At 45.5% G+C, this 14,357-nt stretch overlaps 1 protein-coding gene across 5 annotated transcripts in view; it reads right to left on the bottom strand.

Moving 5' to 3' along the window:
• The window catches only part of ST3GAL5 (ST3 beta-galactoside alpha-2,3-sialyltransferase 5), a 50,626-nt gene extending 37,256 nt beyond the window's left edge, over nt 1-13,370 (bottom strand). Inside the window, exons 1-2 of one of the 5 annotated variants that reach the window (XM_037159714.2) lie at nt 13,167-13,251; nt 12,768-12,862 (exon numbers count right to left, since the gene is read on the bottom strand). In XM_037159714.2, coding sequence (XP_037015609.2) covers nt 12,768-12,792 — 25 coding nt within the window. In that variant the 5' untranslated portion in view covers nt 12,793-12,862; nt 13,167-13,251. Of the gene's footprint in view, nt 1-12,767; nt 12,863-13,166 lie in introns of those variants that run through there. The other 4 variants (XM_037159712.2, XM_037159715.2, XM_037159717.2 and 1 more) reach the window with 4 other exon arrangements.
• Between the last annotated feature and the right edge of the window lie 987 nt (nt 13,371-14,357).

Here is a 14,357-nt window from a genome sequence, read left to right as displayed (position 1 = left end):
TCCACTGGTTGGGCGGCGTTTCATTTGCCTTTTAGAAATGTGCCATTTCCCCACGATATGAAAACCAAAAAGTGCAAGCAAGAGCAGTGGTGCTGGGAACACACCCTGTCATCTCTGATATCTCACAGTATTTGTTCAATTTAATGCACTGATACCTCGGCTGCTGTCTCGGTTGGTGATCCCCCAGTCTGACTATGCACAAGAACCACTGTAATGTCGTCAGATTCCCGGACCTCATCCTCAGAATCTCCCACCCAGGAAGGCCGGGTAAGGACACCCAATGTGCACTGGAAGCAAGTTTTCCCCTGAGTGATGTGGGTGTGGAGCTTTGAGAAGCCCTGCTCTCCGCAAGCTTTTCGCAGTGTAATTACAACAGATTTTAGCCTAAGGATGTTCAGATCCTACAATCTGTGCAAAATGATCAGGACCTGTCTCCTACAATGAAAAATAAAAGTGTTGCTCTGTGAATGCAACACTTTTGTGTAGTGGAGAGTCTACAGTCCACTAATTTTGACCACTAGCCAAGATGCAAGCAGTTCAGTGATACTGAGGTATGCTTTTTAATTTTACTTGTAATCAACCGGCCGGTATTCCTCTAATGTTGAGAATACATCATCATTACTACCATCCAGCTGCCTGCTTTTCACATGTTTAAAAGCGTTAAGGCAATTTATTCTGAGTCTCAGGATACAAAAACATTTGCCAAAACTAGACCATGTCCAGCAACTATACATGGTAATTCTCTAAGATTTCACTGAGGTGGCAAAGATGCCAAAAGGGCAGCAACCCTTGCAGGGTCAAATCCAGAACCCTCTCCCCGCCCCATTTTTCTTACACTCTCCTCCTCCTCCTCACTCCACTTCGGTCTAGAAGGTTTCCTGCTGTTCCTCAGACCCCTACCCACTCCATCCCCACCTCAGGTCTCCACTTGCAGCTTCCTCTGCCTCCTCCAGAAGGCCCCCTCCCTCACCATTTTCACTGTGGTCTTTGTTCAAAAGTCACCCTCCTGGGGAGAGAGAGGGGGAAACACTGAAAAAACTGTAATAGCAAAATCAATATAAAATATTTTTTGAAAAGTCACCCTCCTTGACCACCTTAGGCAATACAGCATTTCCACTCTTCAAGCCTGGTTATTCACATTCCTGCTTTGCTTTCCTTCGGGTACCCGCCGCTACTCATACCTGCCTGCCTGTTGTCTGCTCTCCCCATTTGAAAATTCCTAGAGAAGGGACTTGCTCCATTTTGTTTCTTGCTATAACTTCGGAACCTGAAACAGTACTTAGCATGTAAAAAGCACTTAACAAATACTTGCTGAATGAACTGATGAATAAGTGCACCGATCAGTGGCCTGCACTTAGATCCCCACAGAAAAGCTAACCCAAGTTCAGCATGGTCCTATCAAGCACAGACGAGAAGACAGGGCCTTTCCAGATACCAGAGCCACTGGGTATTTATGCAGTGCCCACCTCAAGCCTGGCACTTGGAGAACAGGGATATGAATCTTTTTCAAACAAGAATCACTGTTGCAGAAGGAGATAAACAAAATCCAATGACTGTCCCACCCACCACCACGGGGAGGGGGAGGGAAAGGAGCAACTGGATCTGTTGACATTGAAGAGAAGAGGAAAGAGATAAAATACTCAGCCGTTCCTCTGTTGCCTGTTTGACTGTGGCCAAGTCACCTCTGTGAGAATGTTTGCTAATATATAAAAAGCAGGCTTGGCCAAGAACATTTCTACCACCCCTTTGTCCACTTAAATTTTGCGCCTCACTTACCAACTTTTCAAAGTAAGAACAGGAAACACAAAACTTAGCTTCAGTGGATGCTAACATTGAGTGGCCAGTTAGGAGAGACAAACAGGAAAATGGAACAAGTGGAAGAAGGCAGACTTAAAAAGACAAAAGGGGGAGCCCTGGCTGAGTGGTTTAGTTGGTTGGAACGTTGTCCCATGCACTAAAAGGTTGCGGGTTCAATCCCCAGTCAGGGTACATACCTAAGTTGAGGGCTTGATCCCTGGTCAGGGCACCTACTAGAGACAACACATTGATGTTTCTCTCTTTCTCTAATCAATAAACATATCCTTGGGTAAGGATTAAAAAATATATAAAAGGGGAGAGGGGGTGGGGCACAAGAGAGGAAAAAATAGAGTGGGGTGAAAGACAAGACTTTCTGGGAAAGAGCAGGAAAGGAAAGACAGAGAGGAGAAACTGTTTTGCCACCATTCTTATCATGTTCTGGTCCTCGGGGGCTGGACATGTTTCAGAGGAACTCCTCTTTGCAAATTCTGATAAGCAGACCCATCCACAAACCAACCTCAGGCCCCAGCATGCAGTTCCCCCTCGGAGCCCCAGGGCAGGTCATGGTGGGTAGTCAGGGCTGCAACTTCTGTAGCGGAAAGTTTGAAGCCAAGCCTGTCCACTGTTTTTGCACATCTAGGTTAACACACTTTCGAAACACCAGAAGTAATACCTTTTGAAGGGGTGTTAACCCTCGAGAGAGGGTATCATTTTGTTAACTATCCCATAATCAAATCCCTGACTTGCTTTCTCCAGTCTTCCTCATCTCCCCTCCTTAATTTCAAATGCAAAAAAGAAAATGCAAAACTGTTATTCTCTGGAGCATTTGAGATCTTGCCTCCTGGCATGTGTTGTCAGTTTGGCTCAAACAAACTCATAAAAATTCTCTGCAGGTTTCGGTGTTTCTTACATTGACATTGATGACGTGCACTGAATTCATGCACGAACACTCTCAACTGCATTTAAATATGTTTTTAAAGTCCCATTCTGCCTGAAAAGCCTCTTTGGCAGGACAGTTGTGGGTCTGGGCTACAGGTAAACATGTGGATCAGAGACGGTCAACCAGAGACCTGAGGACGGCCAGCAGGAGCGAAGTCTCCACCCACAGTCACCGCCACGGGAGGCTGAAGGAAGAAAGCTTCCTGTCAGGTGAAGCCGCACCGCCTGTGGCGGTCCCCCGTTTTCTGCCGATGCCAGAGGTAACAAAGGCATCTTTGAGGAGAGCTCAGTGCTGCGGGGAACAACTTCAGTATGGACGGCAGGAAGGGCAGACACCGAAAGTACCACCGTGCCTCTGGTACTGGATGGGCCGCAGCACCGTGACCCAGAGGCTTCCGAGATTTTAGACTTTATTTTCTGACATAATCTCAAACTTTCAAATCTCAATATTGCAAGGTGGTACGAAGAATTCCTAGACACCCCTCACCCAGACTCCCCAGTCGCTCATATCCAACGCATCTGCCCTGTTACCGCATTCTATTATATAACCCACAGATTAGTTTTTAACCATTTAAAAGTTGAAGACATGATATTTATGCCTAAATGTTTTAGGATTTCCTAAAAACAAGGGCATTCCCTTACACAACAACCACAGTATAATGATAAAAATCAGGAAATTGCTTTTTCTTCGATAGTGTTAACTACTCTAAAGACCTAGAGAAATACAAATTTCTCTAGTAGTCCCCGAATGGCCTTAGAACACAGGTGGCAACACAAGGCCCGAGGGCTGAATCCCGCCCCCCACCTTGTTTTATCTGGCCCAGCACCTTGTTTCTACCCAGTGGCGGTGCCGAGCGCTCACTTAACTGTTAAGGAGTAGTTACATTTGTACAGCCCTAAAATTACATTCGGCCCTTTGAAGGCAACCTTGAGGCTGATATGGCCCCCAGTAAAAATGAGTTTGGCACACCCGCCTTAGGGAAAAACCAGGATCATGAGCAGCATTCAGCTGTCATATCTTTTCAGCCTCCTTTAATCTGAAATGGTTCCTTTATCTTTCATGTCCTTGGCATTTTTTGAAAAGTATGGGCCAGTTATTTTACGGAATGTCCCTAAACTGAGGTTTGTCTGTTTCTTCATAATTAGATTCCAGTTACCCATTTTGGGTGGGAATATCACGGAAATGATTCTGTGCCCTTCTTAGTGTGTTTCACCTGGAGGCACACGATGTTGATTTGTCTCAGAATTGGTGTTAAATTTGGTCAACTGGTAAAAGTGGTGGAAGGCACGTTTCGCTGCTGTCAAGTTACAATTTCCCTTTGTAATTAATAAGTAACTTGATGGGAGCTAGAGACTAAGCAAATATCCTGTTCCTCACCAAATCTTCTTGGTTTACCACCCACTGGTGGATTCTTGCCTGGATAAAGATAAATTGTGTATGATGTCACACAAGGTCAAACTCCAGGGAAAAAACTAGGGCTGGTCGCAGCGATAGCTGGTAAGCATTTGCAACTCTTCTGTCGGATTTAATCCAAATGACTACAGGTTGTGTTGACTCTGAGTTATTGTAAAAACAAAAAACACCACCTCTGGATTTGCTTGCGAGAAGAGCCATGAATACTCATGAATATGCTACGTAGGGTCTCTCACGGTGCGCCATGCCTGCTGAGAACTCAGCCCTTCAGTTTACGAGGTGTCCACCGGCAGCACGAAGGGACATCCGGGTGCAGAGAGACCTGGCAGACCATCGTCCTTACACTGAGGCCCAGTTCTCCAGAGGCAACAATGAGGTGCTCAGCTGGGTGATTCCTGGTCTGCTGTGGCAGGGCACAGGGAGCTGGGTTTGAAAACAAAAGCGTTAAACCCTCTACCACTTTATACTGAGGCATGACCAAGTTTGTGAACTCTGATTTCACTTACTCTAGAAACAGTTTTTCAAACTGTTATCACAAAGTTATAAACTTCAGAAATCATGCAAAAGCAGAGAGAACATTCTAAAATCACATACTGGTTGTTACACTACGGTCCAGGGATACCCACTGGTAACATTCTGGTCTATATTCTATGGGGCTTTTCTCTTTGCACACGTGTATTTTATCAGGACTAGGATCATGCTGTCTATACCAGCCTTTCTCAAGATGGGCCACACTGGACAATTACAGAGAAGGATCTCAGTGTCCGTTTTCTCAATTCTCCCAAGGATGGTCTATCCTCAGATTCATTCCAGAGGCACAGGAGAGAAGTTATTCATGACATAAACTGGCTGCCTTAGAGTATTAGGGCGAAATTCTCTTGTAGAGCCCAACTGAAAAGGGCTGGTTTATATTTTTGTTCACCTAATAATCCATTAAATAAGTATTTAATAAGCACCTTCCATAACCCAGGCACTGGGAATCTAAAAATAAATAAGACACAACTCCTTTCTTCTTTAAATGAATCATCTAGCCAGGGAGAGCGAAAATACCTAAATACCCCAAATACTGAGTAATGCCTTGACCTGGAGTGCCCTGGGCATGGAACCACTAGCTCCAACACAGGAAACCAGGGAGGCTTTGCTGAGGTGTGTAAATGGGTCCTTCAAGGATGGACAAGACTGCAAAGACAGGAAGACAGGAGCAGGCATTCTTGGTGGTAGGAAGGGCACGCCAAATGCCCAGAGGTGTGCTCAGGCCAGATCACAGGGGACCCGTGGGAGATGTGGCTAAGAAGGAACCAGGCCCTCCAAAGGAGGCACTGGGTGGCCCTAAGTGGTTCTTAAGTAGGGGGATAGTGAGCTCACCCTGGAATGAAGGTGACCCAGGACAGGGTGGTCCAGGGGCCGCTGAGGCCGCTGGGATGGCTAGAAGGGGGCCAAGAGATGTGCAGGAAGAAGATGCCACTGAACTTGGTGACTGAACTGGCAGGGACTGTACTTACAGCACCCAGTCAGCCGAGACTGGCCTGCACGATAACAAATTCAGGCCACTAATGAAAAAAAGAGAAAAAAACGTGCAAGAAGGCTCTGCATGTGGCCACTGTCCTGAGGTGATTTCACAGCAGAGGTGAGGGCCAGAGGGAGAAAGATATGATATTGTGGTAAACTGAGGAAAGTGCTCATAGACCTGCCCCTCCCCTGGGCGTCCCTCCAAGCCCCAACAGCAGGCCTTGGGAAGCAGCTCTGGGTGGTGGGCCTGTGACAGCAAAGTCCAAGTGCAGGGTGAGCCAAAGGAGAACGAGTCTGTGGCAGACCCGTGGAAGCCCCAAATAAAGTGAGACCTCAAAGTTACCTTTTTAGTAAAAGAGTTCACTGTTAATTAACCATAACAAATACAAGTAGTTGGGCTGAATAAATAATCCTTAATAACAGAAAGTGAAAATTAGTAGAATTAACAGTTAACAAGAGCACCTCTGGGACCCAATGCAAGCAGGCCCCAACACAGGGACCTTCCCCCAAATTCGGTGTAATGGGAACAGCATGGAATGGGGTAATGGGAAAGAGTGCGTGCAAACTCTAAAATAACCGAGAACCCACGCCCAAAGAGAAAAGGTAGGGGCGTGGCTTCTTCAGATATGGGACCATGAAGTGGTATCACGCAACAGGACCTTCGTTGTAATACTTCTCAGGGAGCGCCAGGCTGGGTGGATGAGTAAGGGAAGGTGAAGGATTCCATAGGCAGTTTATGCAATAATCTGCTATTCAAAAAAAAAATCCCATCTGTCCTACAGAAACAGAGGAACCAGACTGTTCATATAAAAACCCAAATCAGCAAGTGGCAATGACCCTCGCAAAAGGACAGTCACCTGAAACAACCTGGAGTTCGACAGGCCCTGGCAGTTCAGAGAGTGAAGGAGAGGCAGTCATGGCATAGGAGACAAAAGAACATTCTATGAGGACACTATAACCTCGAAACAAGTTAAACATGTCTGAATTCCTAAAACCAACAACATATATTTAGGTCTGTAGGCGGCATGGCTAAACGAACCCGTTTTCCTTTACACCCCCATTGTACATCCCCTTTTCTCTTTGCTTCAAAAGTCAGGGAAAGGAGCATTTGGGCAGGCTCCCAAACTCGCATACCTTCATTCACATGCCCGGTTTTTAATCAAGCATGGAGCACGCACCTCATTTAGAAAAAAGCAACGTGGACATTAGCAACATTAGAAATAATATCAGCTCATTAGAAATGAAGCAACAGGAACAGTCTCTTCTCTTAAAAGGCTCTCACAATCTCATTTCAAAAATCAGACAAGTAGATTTATCACCGATGTAATTATTTTCATAGTACTTCTTTCTAACTTATTCCACAAAGGTCAGACGAGCAGTGTTAGGAGATGTTTTAGATTTGGGGTGCCCATGTGTACATGTGTGTCTGGGAGGGAGCTTAGAAAAGGCTCCCCTCAAGATGGAATGAGTAGGACTTGGTGGGTAGGGGGCAGGGGGAGGCAGGTGCCCCCTGAGCCAGGACCGCGGGCACGGAGGGGAAACTCCCAGTGAGTGTCTGAAGGGCCGGCCCAGGAGGAACAGTGTACGAGAGAGGCTAGAAGAGGAAGCAGACTGTGCCATGGCAGGTTGGACCACTATCCTCACAGGAGCCAGTGCAGGAAGGGAGGGAACTGAAACGGGAATTGGGTTTTGGAGAGACTTCTCGGGAGACTAGACTGGTGATGGAGAAGTCCTCCCATGAGCTGAGACCAGTCAGGAGGTGTGCCTGAGAACGCATGACCTGGACCAGGGAACGGAGCCATTTCACCAGCCTCGGCTAAACCCTCTGAAGAATTTCCACAGGAGCCTTTCTGAGGGGCGGAGTGGGAATGTGCTCTATGCTACACAGATGGGGAAGCACTGCCTCACCTACTATCTCATGCCGGACTGCCCACGTCTGAATCCCAGCTCTCTCCCTGGGGTTTCTTAACTTATTCAAGCCTCAGTGTCCTCATCTGTAAAATGGGAAGGTGCCAAACTCATGGCTTTTGTGAAAATTAAACGGGCTGACATATATAACATATCTAGAACAGGTGAGGATGAAGTGAGTCGGTAGAGTATTCATCCTTTTTCCTGTTCTTTTGTAGCACGTGGGTTTGGGGGGAGGCATGTTTAGCATCAAGATTTTCACAAAGAGCCCACTCTCTTTGTCAGCCACAAAAACACTGCTAGATTACCACTGGAGATTCACTTGGCAGATAACTGAACCCCATCGTTAGCTCCGACTGTTTCCTTTATCAAAATGAATCACTCACGTTTACTGGCTAAGATTTAGGGCTGTGCTGTCTGGTGCAGCTGCCACGAGCGGCGTGTGGCTGCTGAGCACTTCAAATATGGCCCGACCACACTGAGAAGTGCTCTGTGTAAGTGTAAGAGACACAGCAGGCTTCGAAGACTAAGTTGAACAGAAAAATGGAAAGGAGCTCATTAGCAATTTTTATAATTTGATTTGATACCATATGGAACATACTGGATTAAGTAAAATATATCATTCAAATTAATTTCACCTGTGTTTGTTTTAAATTCCTTCCTTCTCATTTATTGGATTTATTTTAATTGCTATGTTCCTAACTTCTTAACTTAGCTGATTAACTCATTCATGCCTTTTTTCTTGCTAATATGAGCAATTAATATTGCACATTTCTCTCCCACAAGTTTTGTAAGTGTACAATTCATCCTAAAGTGTTGATACATATTTTCATTATTACCTCTCTAGCTTTCAAATTTAAACACTTTCAAATCTAATTTAAAAAGATAATAAAAATTATTTCTTAAAATTGATATGCAATTTAGTTGCATTGTGTTCAGAAACCTTTGTCTCTATAGTACTATTTTAAATATGTTGGAAATTATTTTTATGACCTGCTGTATACTCCATTTTTATAAAAATATAGTCTTTACTTGCTGGGATTATGTTTTCTATGTAATCAGTTTGATCAAGCTTATTAATTGTGTTGGGTTTTAAAAATTTTTCATATATTAATTTGAGAGAGAGATCTGTTGCTCCACTCATCCATGCGCTCATTGGTTGATTCTTGTATGTGCCCTGATTGGGGATTGAACCTGCAACCCCGGCACATCAGGATGATGTGTTTTAATTGAACCAATTAACCCTGGCCAGGGTTAATTGTGGGTTTTTCTTTTTTAGAATAACTCATTATTGGTTTTTAGTCAACTTCTTCTATCAGTTACCTGAAGAGATATACTAAAGTCTCTCACTATGATGGTTGATTTGTCAACTCTTTTTGTTATTCTGTTACATTTTACTTTATATTGTTTGAAGTTGTGTTATTAGATATTCAGAACTTGAGAACTTTTTATCTCCCTGGAAAATGAAAACTCAATCCACTTATTTCAATTTTTTAAATGCAGCTACTTGCACATTTTAAATTATATGTGTGGCTTGGGTAATATTTCCATTTGACAGCTTTAGTCTAGGGGAGGACAAGCAAGAAGCCTGCACCAGCCACCAGCCTGTGCCAGCCAAGTTCTGGATGGCTAAGGATTTGATTACAAAAAATGACAAGCAATGAGAGGAGCATATTGGCAGCTTTGTAAAGTACCACAGAATGGAGGTGAAGAACTGACAGAAGAGAATGAAAAAGCATAAGCAAATACAAGCAGAAGCCAGGGGGAGAGGAAGCTAAGGAAGAAGGAACTCTTATAGGTAATGGAAAAACAGCCCTGCTCTGAATATAATACATATAATAAGCCTTTAATTACGAAAACGACACCTGGCCTTAAAAAAAGACTTTAAGTTCAAAAGACAGAACTACTATTCCATCACAGTAGACTTTTGAAATTTAATTTGTTTTCAATTTTCTCTCCTTGAATAAATCAAATCATATCATGACACTTTTCTAAAAAGATTTTATTTCTTTATTTTTAGAGAGAAGAGAAAGGAGGGAGACAGAGAGGGAGAGAAACATTGATGCACAAGAGATAAATCCATCAGTTGCCTCTCATATGCCCCCAACTGGGGACCTGGCCCACAACTCAGGCATGTGCCCTGACTGGGAGTAGAACAGGTAACCTTTCAGTTTTCAGGCCGCCCTCAGTCCACTAAGCCACACCAGCCAGGACCATATCACGATACTTAACTACTATGATTCCAGATATTAAAAGCTTGCAGGAAAATGGGGAAATTCATGGGTGTAGGAGTTGCTGAACCATCTAATCACTTAATCTTAGATATTTTTCCAAGGCATGTCAGAGAAGAGCAAAAATGTCTTATAAGGCCTCAAAAGACAAAACAAAAATAGGCTTTTCCTCTGGGGCAGCAATTTGTGATCTTTTTCATGTCATGGCAATAACATGAAATAGTTACTAAAATTCTGCAGCACACCAAAAACATATATATATTTTTGCCCATCTAACAAAAATAATAGGTATCATTTTGATTCATTCACACCAGATGGCTATTGTTGCGTTGGCTGTGGTCATTTCTTATATTTGACAATCTAAGAGAAAAGAGGTCAGTGCCCATGACTAAAGAGTCAGGTTTTGCATGTTTTAAAAATTCTTGCAGCACACCAGCTGAAAAACCGCTTAAAACACAGGAGAATTCTTAAGCAAAAATCCAGAGCTGCAAGGAAGGCAGGTCAGAGAAGTAGAAAGTAGAAGCGGAAAGTCTAGAAAGTACAATATTATAAAAGCTAAGTAAGAAGCAGGGGAGCTGGGACAAAGCAAAGCAGTTTGGCCAGAGAAATTCTTCCCTAGAGACAGGGGACTCATGGAGCTGAAAGGGTTCCCACAGATCAGCCTGTCCTGCGACCTGACTCGGGAAACGGGCCTAGAGATGACTGCACTCACCCAGAACAAATAGGGCACAGCCAGGTAGAATCCGATGTTGAGTCTTGGTCCAACTCCTGCCTCAACCTCCTTGGTGAAAAGATGCAGTGAAAAGTGACGTTGTACTCATCAGCTAGTAGTGAGGAACTACCAACACAGTTATTCCAAAACTGGAAAATAGTTTTGTCTGTAACTCTCAAAGCTAAGCATGACCCAGCAATCACTCCTTTGTACGCCCCCATTAGAAATGCATGCATATGTATGTATACCAAAGACCGGTAAAAGAACAGTCACGGCAGCATTTGTAAAAGCCAAATACTGAAAACTTCCCAAATGTCCATCAACAGTGCACAGATAAGTATGTGGTATATTATTCACCCAGTGGCCAAATCAGAGAGTGAACACACTACGACAGAAACCTAACTCGCGAGAAAAGAAGACAAATACTTGGTTGGATTCCATTTATACAAGCACAGGAAGCCAAGCAGGGACAACCCTCAAGAAGGCAGTGACTGGAAGAGAATGTAAGGGCACAAAATTTTTCCCTTCCTCCCTTCTAGGCTCTTTGGCTTGCCTAATAGTTAAACTGACATAAGACAGAGAGACAAACCAAATTTAATACATACATGGGGGAGCCCCATAAAAATATGAAGACTGAGCCATGGCTGGTGTAGCTCAGTGGATTGAGTGCAGGCCTGCGAGCCAAAGGATCGAGGTTCGATTCCCAGTCAGGGCACATGCTTGGGTTGCAGGCCAGTTTCCAGCAGGGGTCACACATGAGGCAACCATACATTGACATCTCTCCCTCTCCCCTTCCCCTCTAAAGATAAATAAATGAAATCTAAAAAAAAAAAAAGAAAGAAATGAAGACCGAAACATCAGCCAGGTAATTGGTAACACCCTCTTTTTATCATTCGTTCACCTCCCAAGAACCAACTTGCTAGATAAACATCCCTCATTGCTGCCCAAGAGCCCAGCAAGGAAAGAGGGAAGAACTAGAGGAGGCAAATCAAAGAACAATGGGGTTGTTCTTATTCTGCCTTGAATATATCCTTAGAATTCAATACCGATCTATTTTGATCACATGTGACAATTTGGTAGTTTGTGCCAAAATGGTAACCATTTTCAATGTTTAATGTAAGCATTAAAAAAGTATGACTTTTTAAAGTCATAAATAAAAGTTTTTTTTAGAATTTATGCCTGTTAGCCCTCTCTTTCCCTTTCCATAAAGTTTTCATTCCTTCTTATTTCACCCATTTCTTTTCTCCCCTAGAGGAAGAAATGGCTACTAATTACAAGCGAGGTTCATTTCATCTCACAGGACCAGCAGCACTCACATTATGGAGAGACGTTTAAAAAGACCTGTGACATTTGGTTACAGCGCTCTCGCTCAGGCAGCTCACAGCAGCAACCTCTGCTTGTCAGAGCTAGCATTGGTTGGAATTCAGGTGATCTCCAGATCATCAGGAGAGATATAAGACATTCTTCATAGCTGTCAGTCTTGCAGAATTACACAAGCCCATCCTGTTCTTGAGTATGTGCCCTTCACTCAATAGACACAGACTTCTCTTCCACAGCTTCAGGACAAACATCCTTCTGTGGAACAGGATTAGCAGTCACAAGCCCAAAGGGCAGGTGGTCAGTCTCCTTCCTCTTTATAACCCCAATGCCCAGCCCAGTACCATCACGACGAGCAGGCAACCCAAAGGTGCCAGATAAAGCATAACACGCAATTTTCTTCTAAATGTACTAAACCTAATTAAGCAGAGGTCATATAACACATAAACTAAGACATACGGCCATAAAATCAATCTTTCAAGTCAGCTAGTGTTTCTGCAGGATCTTCTTCACTCCTAAACACATTTTGCGGCCAGAACCACGGAACCCTGAAAGAGACCTCGGCAATAAGCAAGTCAAGCCTCCCAGCAGACCAGGAGACCGAGCCCCACAGAGGCAGAAGTGTTGGCCAAGGTCACCCGGCTGGTATGGGGTAGGGGTGGAACACTGCCTCTTCCTATTTGCCCAGCTCCTCTGAGATGCTCTCCAAAAACCTTGTGTTACTTAATGCAGGAAAGGCACATAATAAATGCATGCCTAGGAAGTCAAGTCGCTGCTTACAATTCAGAAGAAACCAAAGGTCACTAAAACGTGCCTCCTCCGCAGGGCTGGGCACAGAGTGGAGGCAGGAAAGGCCACTGGGTAATTTCTACCTGCAGATATCACACACTACGCCCTCCTGATGGATGCAAGGGTCAGTTTCTCAGGAGCTGGTAGTTACCTTCTAAAGCAGCTTCCAACTCCATCCCCCGGCAATGAGTTAACTCGGCTATGCTTGGCTTGGAAGCTTCCAGCAATGAATTAAAGCCTGAGCTGCTGCAGAAAACTGGGGGTTAAAGGCCATTGCGGCTCCACAAGAAATCCCCACTGTTCATCCTTGCGCCTCCTCCGCCTCCACACTTGCGCGGGCCGCAGCGCCCCACGCCAGTCCACGCGGCCCGAGGCCACGACTCTCAGCCCGCATCCCGGCAAAACGTCTGGGGGTGCCGTGCCTTGGGTGCTGCCCACAGGCGCTGGGGCAGAGCCACCAGGCACTACCAGACGGAGGCTAGGAGGGATTGACACCACCGCCCCCAGCCCCTGGGCCCCGCTGAGCCGAGGAGGGGGCTGCGCCACTTACCTCGGCCGGCAGGTGCCGCCGCCACCGCCTTGGTTCGCGGCTGCAGAGGACGCCGCTCCACGCTGCCTGCCTCCTTCATCCGCATACTAGGGAGCCGGCGCCGACCGACAGCCAGCCCCAGGGCCCAGCGCACCCACCGGCCCCCAGCACCCCGCTCGCCCCATTCAGTCTGGACCCTAGGCTCCTCGGCGCTGATGCGGAGGTGGGGCGTGAGGGCAGGACGGCGAATCACGAGGACACGAAAGACCAGTCGGAGGGCTTGAAGGCTACAGCCGCGGCCCCGCCCCTAGGACGCGCAGTCCCTCCACCCAGCGGGGTTGAGGGAGCCAGTGCTCCTGGATGGTCTCATCTAGGGTGGTTTGCGTGCTGGGGCGGGGGTTCCAGGCACCAGCAGCTTGCTTGAACTATGTGTGTGGTTAAATGGTGGAAGAAACTAAAGGTGTTTTCAGACCGGTCATAGGCTTTCACTGCACAGAGGACTGGGTGCGGAGCCAGTGAATGAAGGGGCTTTTCGTAGCTTTTTTACTCGTCACCGCAGCACACCGGACTGACACTGGTTCTGATCTCCTGGGGCCCTCCAGACCAGCGCGAAGGCAGCCTGGGCGTGTCCGGCAACTTGTGGACAGCCTTGTGTTGTTCCACGCGTAGGATAAGAGAGAATGTGCTGATTATCCGCCAGTTTTACAGGTGGGAAACTGAGGCCCAGAGAGCAGGTGTCACCCCAAATCATTCAGTGGCAGAGCAATCAGAACCTGTACTCAGAGCCCCCATTTCCATACCTCTGGAGTCCCCTTTACTTCTAGAATTAAAAAAAAAAAAAATGTAAATATTAGTGAATCCTAAAATTGAGAAATTAAATTTTGTTGACTCTTGAGTGCTTTCAGAATTTCCTTTAGATTAATGAACTCAGATCGATGTCATCATTATGTGCCTGTGACACCACTTTCTGTTTGAAAGGATGGTCCTATGTTTTGAACCAAACATATTTGTGTAAAAGTGACGGTCTTATCACGCATCGCAAAGGCTTCTTCAGGTCGGCCCAATTCCCAACAGGGTTTGAAGATGTCTATGTTCTTCTCTGGGGTCAGGAGTTCTAGAAAAAAAATTGCATCTGGGTAACAAAGATCAGGAGGCAAGCCTTCAAAAGGAAAGGGTAGGAAGACTGCTTTCACATCTCCCAAAGAGGTTTTG

Source organism: Artibeus jamaicensis, unplaced genomic scaffold (assembly GCF_021234435.1).
Source record: "Artibeus jamaicensis isolate MK-2021 breed Jamaican fruit bat unplaced genomic scaffold, CSHL_Jam_final contig_384, whole genome shotgun sequence".
Classification (NCBI taxonomy): Eukaryota; Metazoa; Chordata; class Mammalia; order Chiroptera; family Phyllostomidae; genus Artibeus; species Artibeus jamaicensis.
The sequence above is the reverse complement of the archived record's forward strand: the minus strand, read 5'-3'. Positions and strand labels throughout refer to the sequence as shown.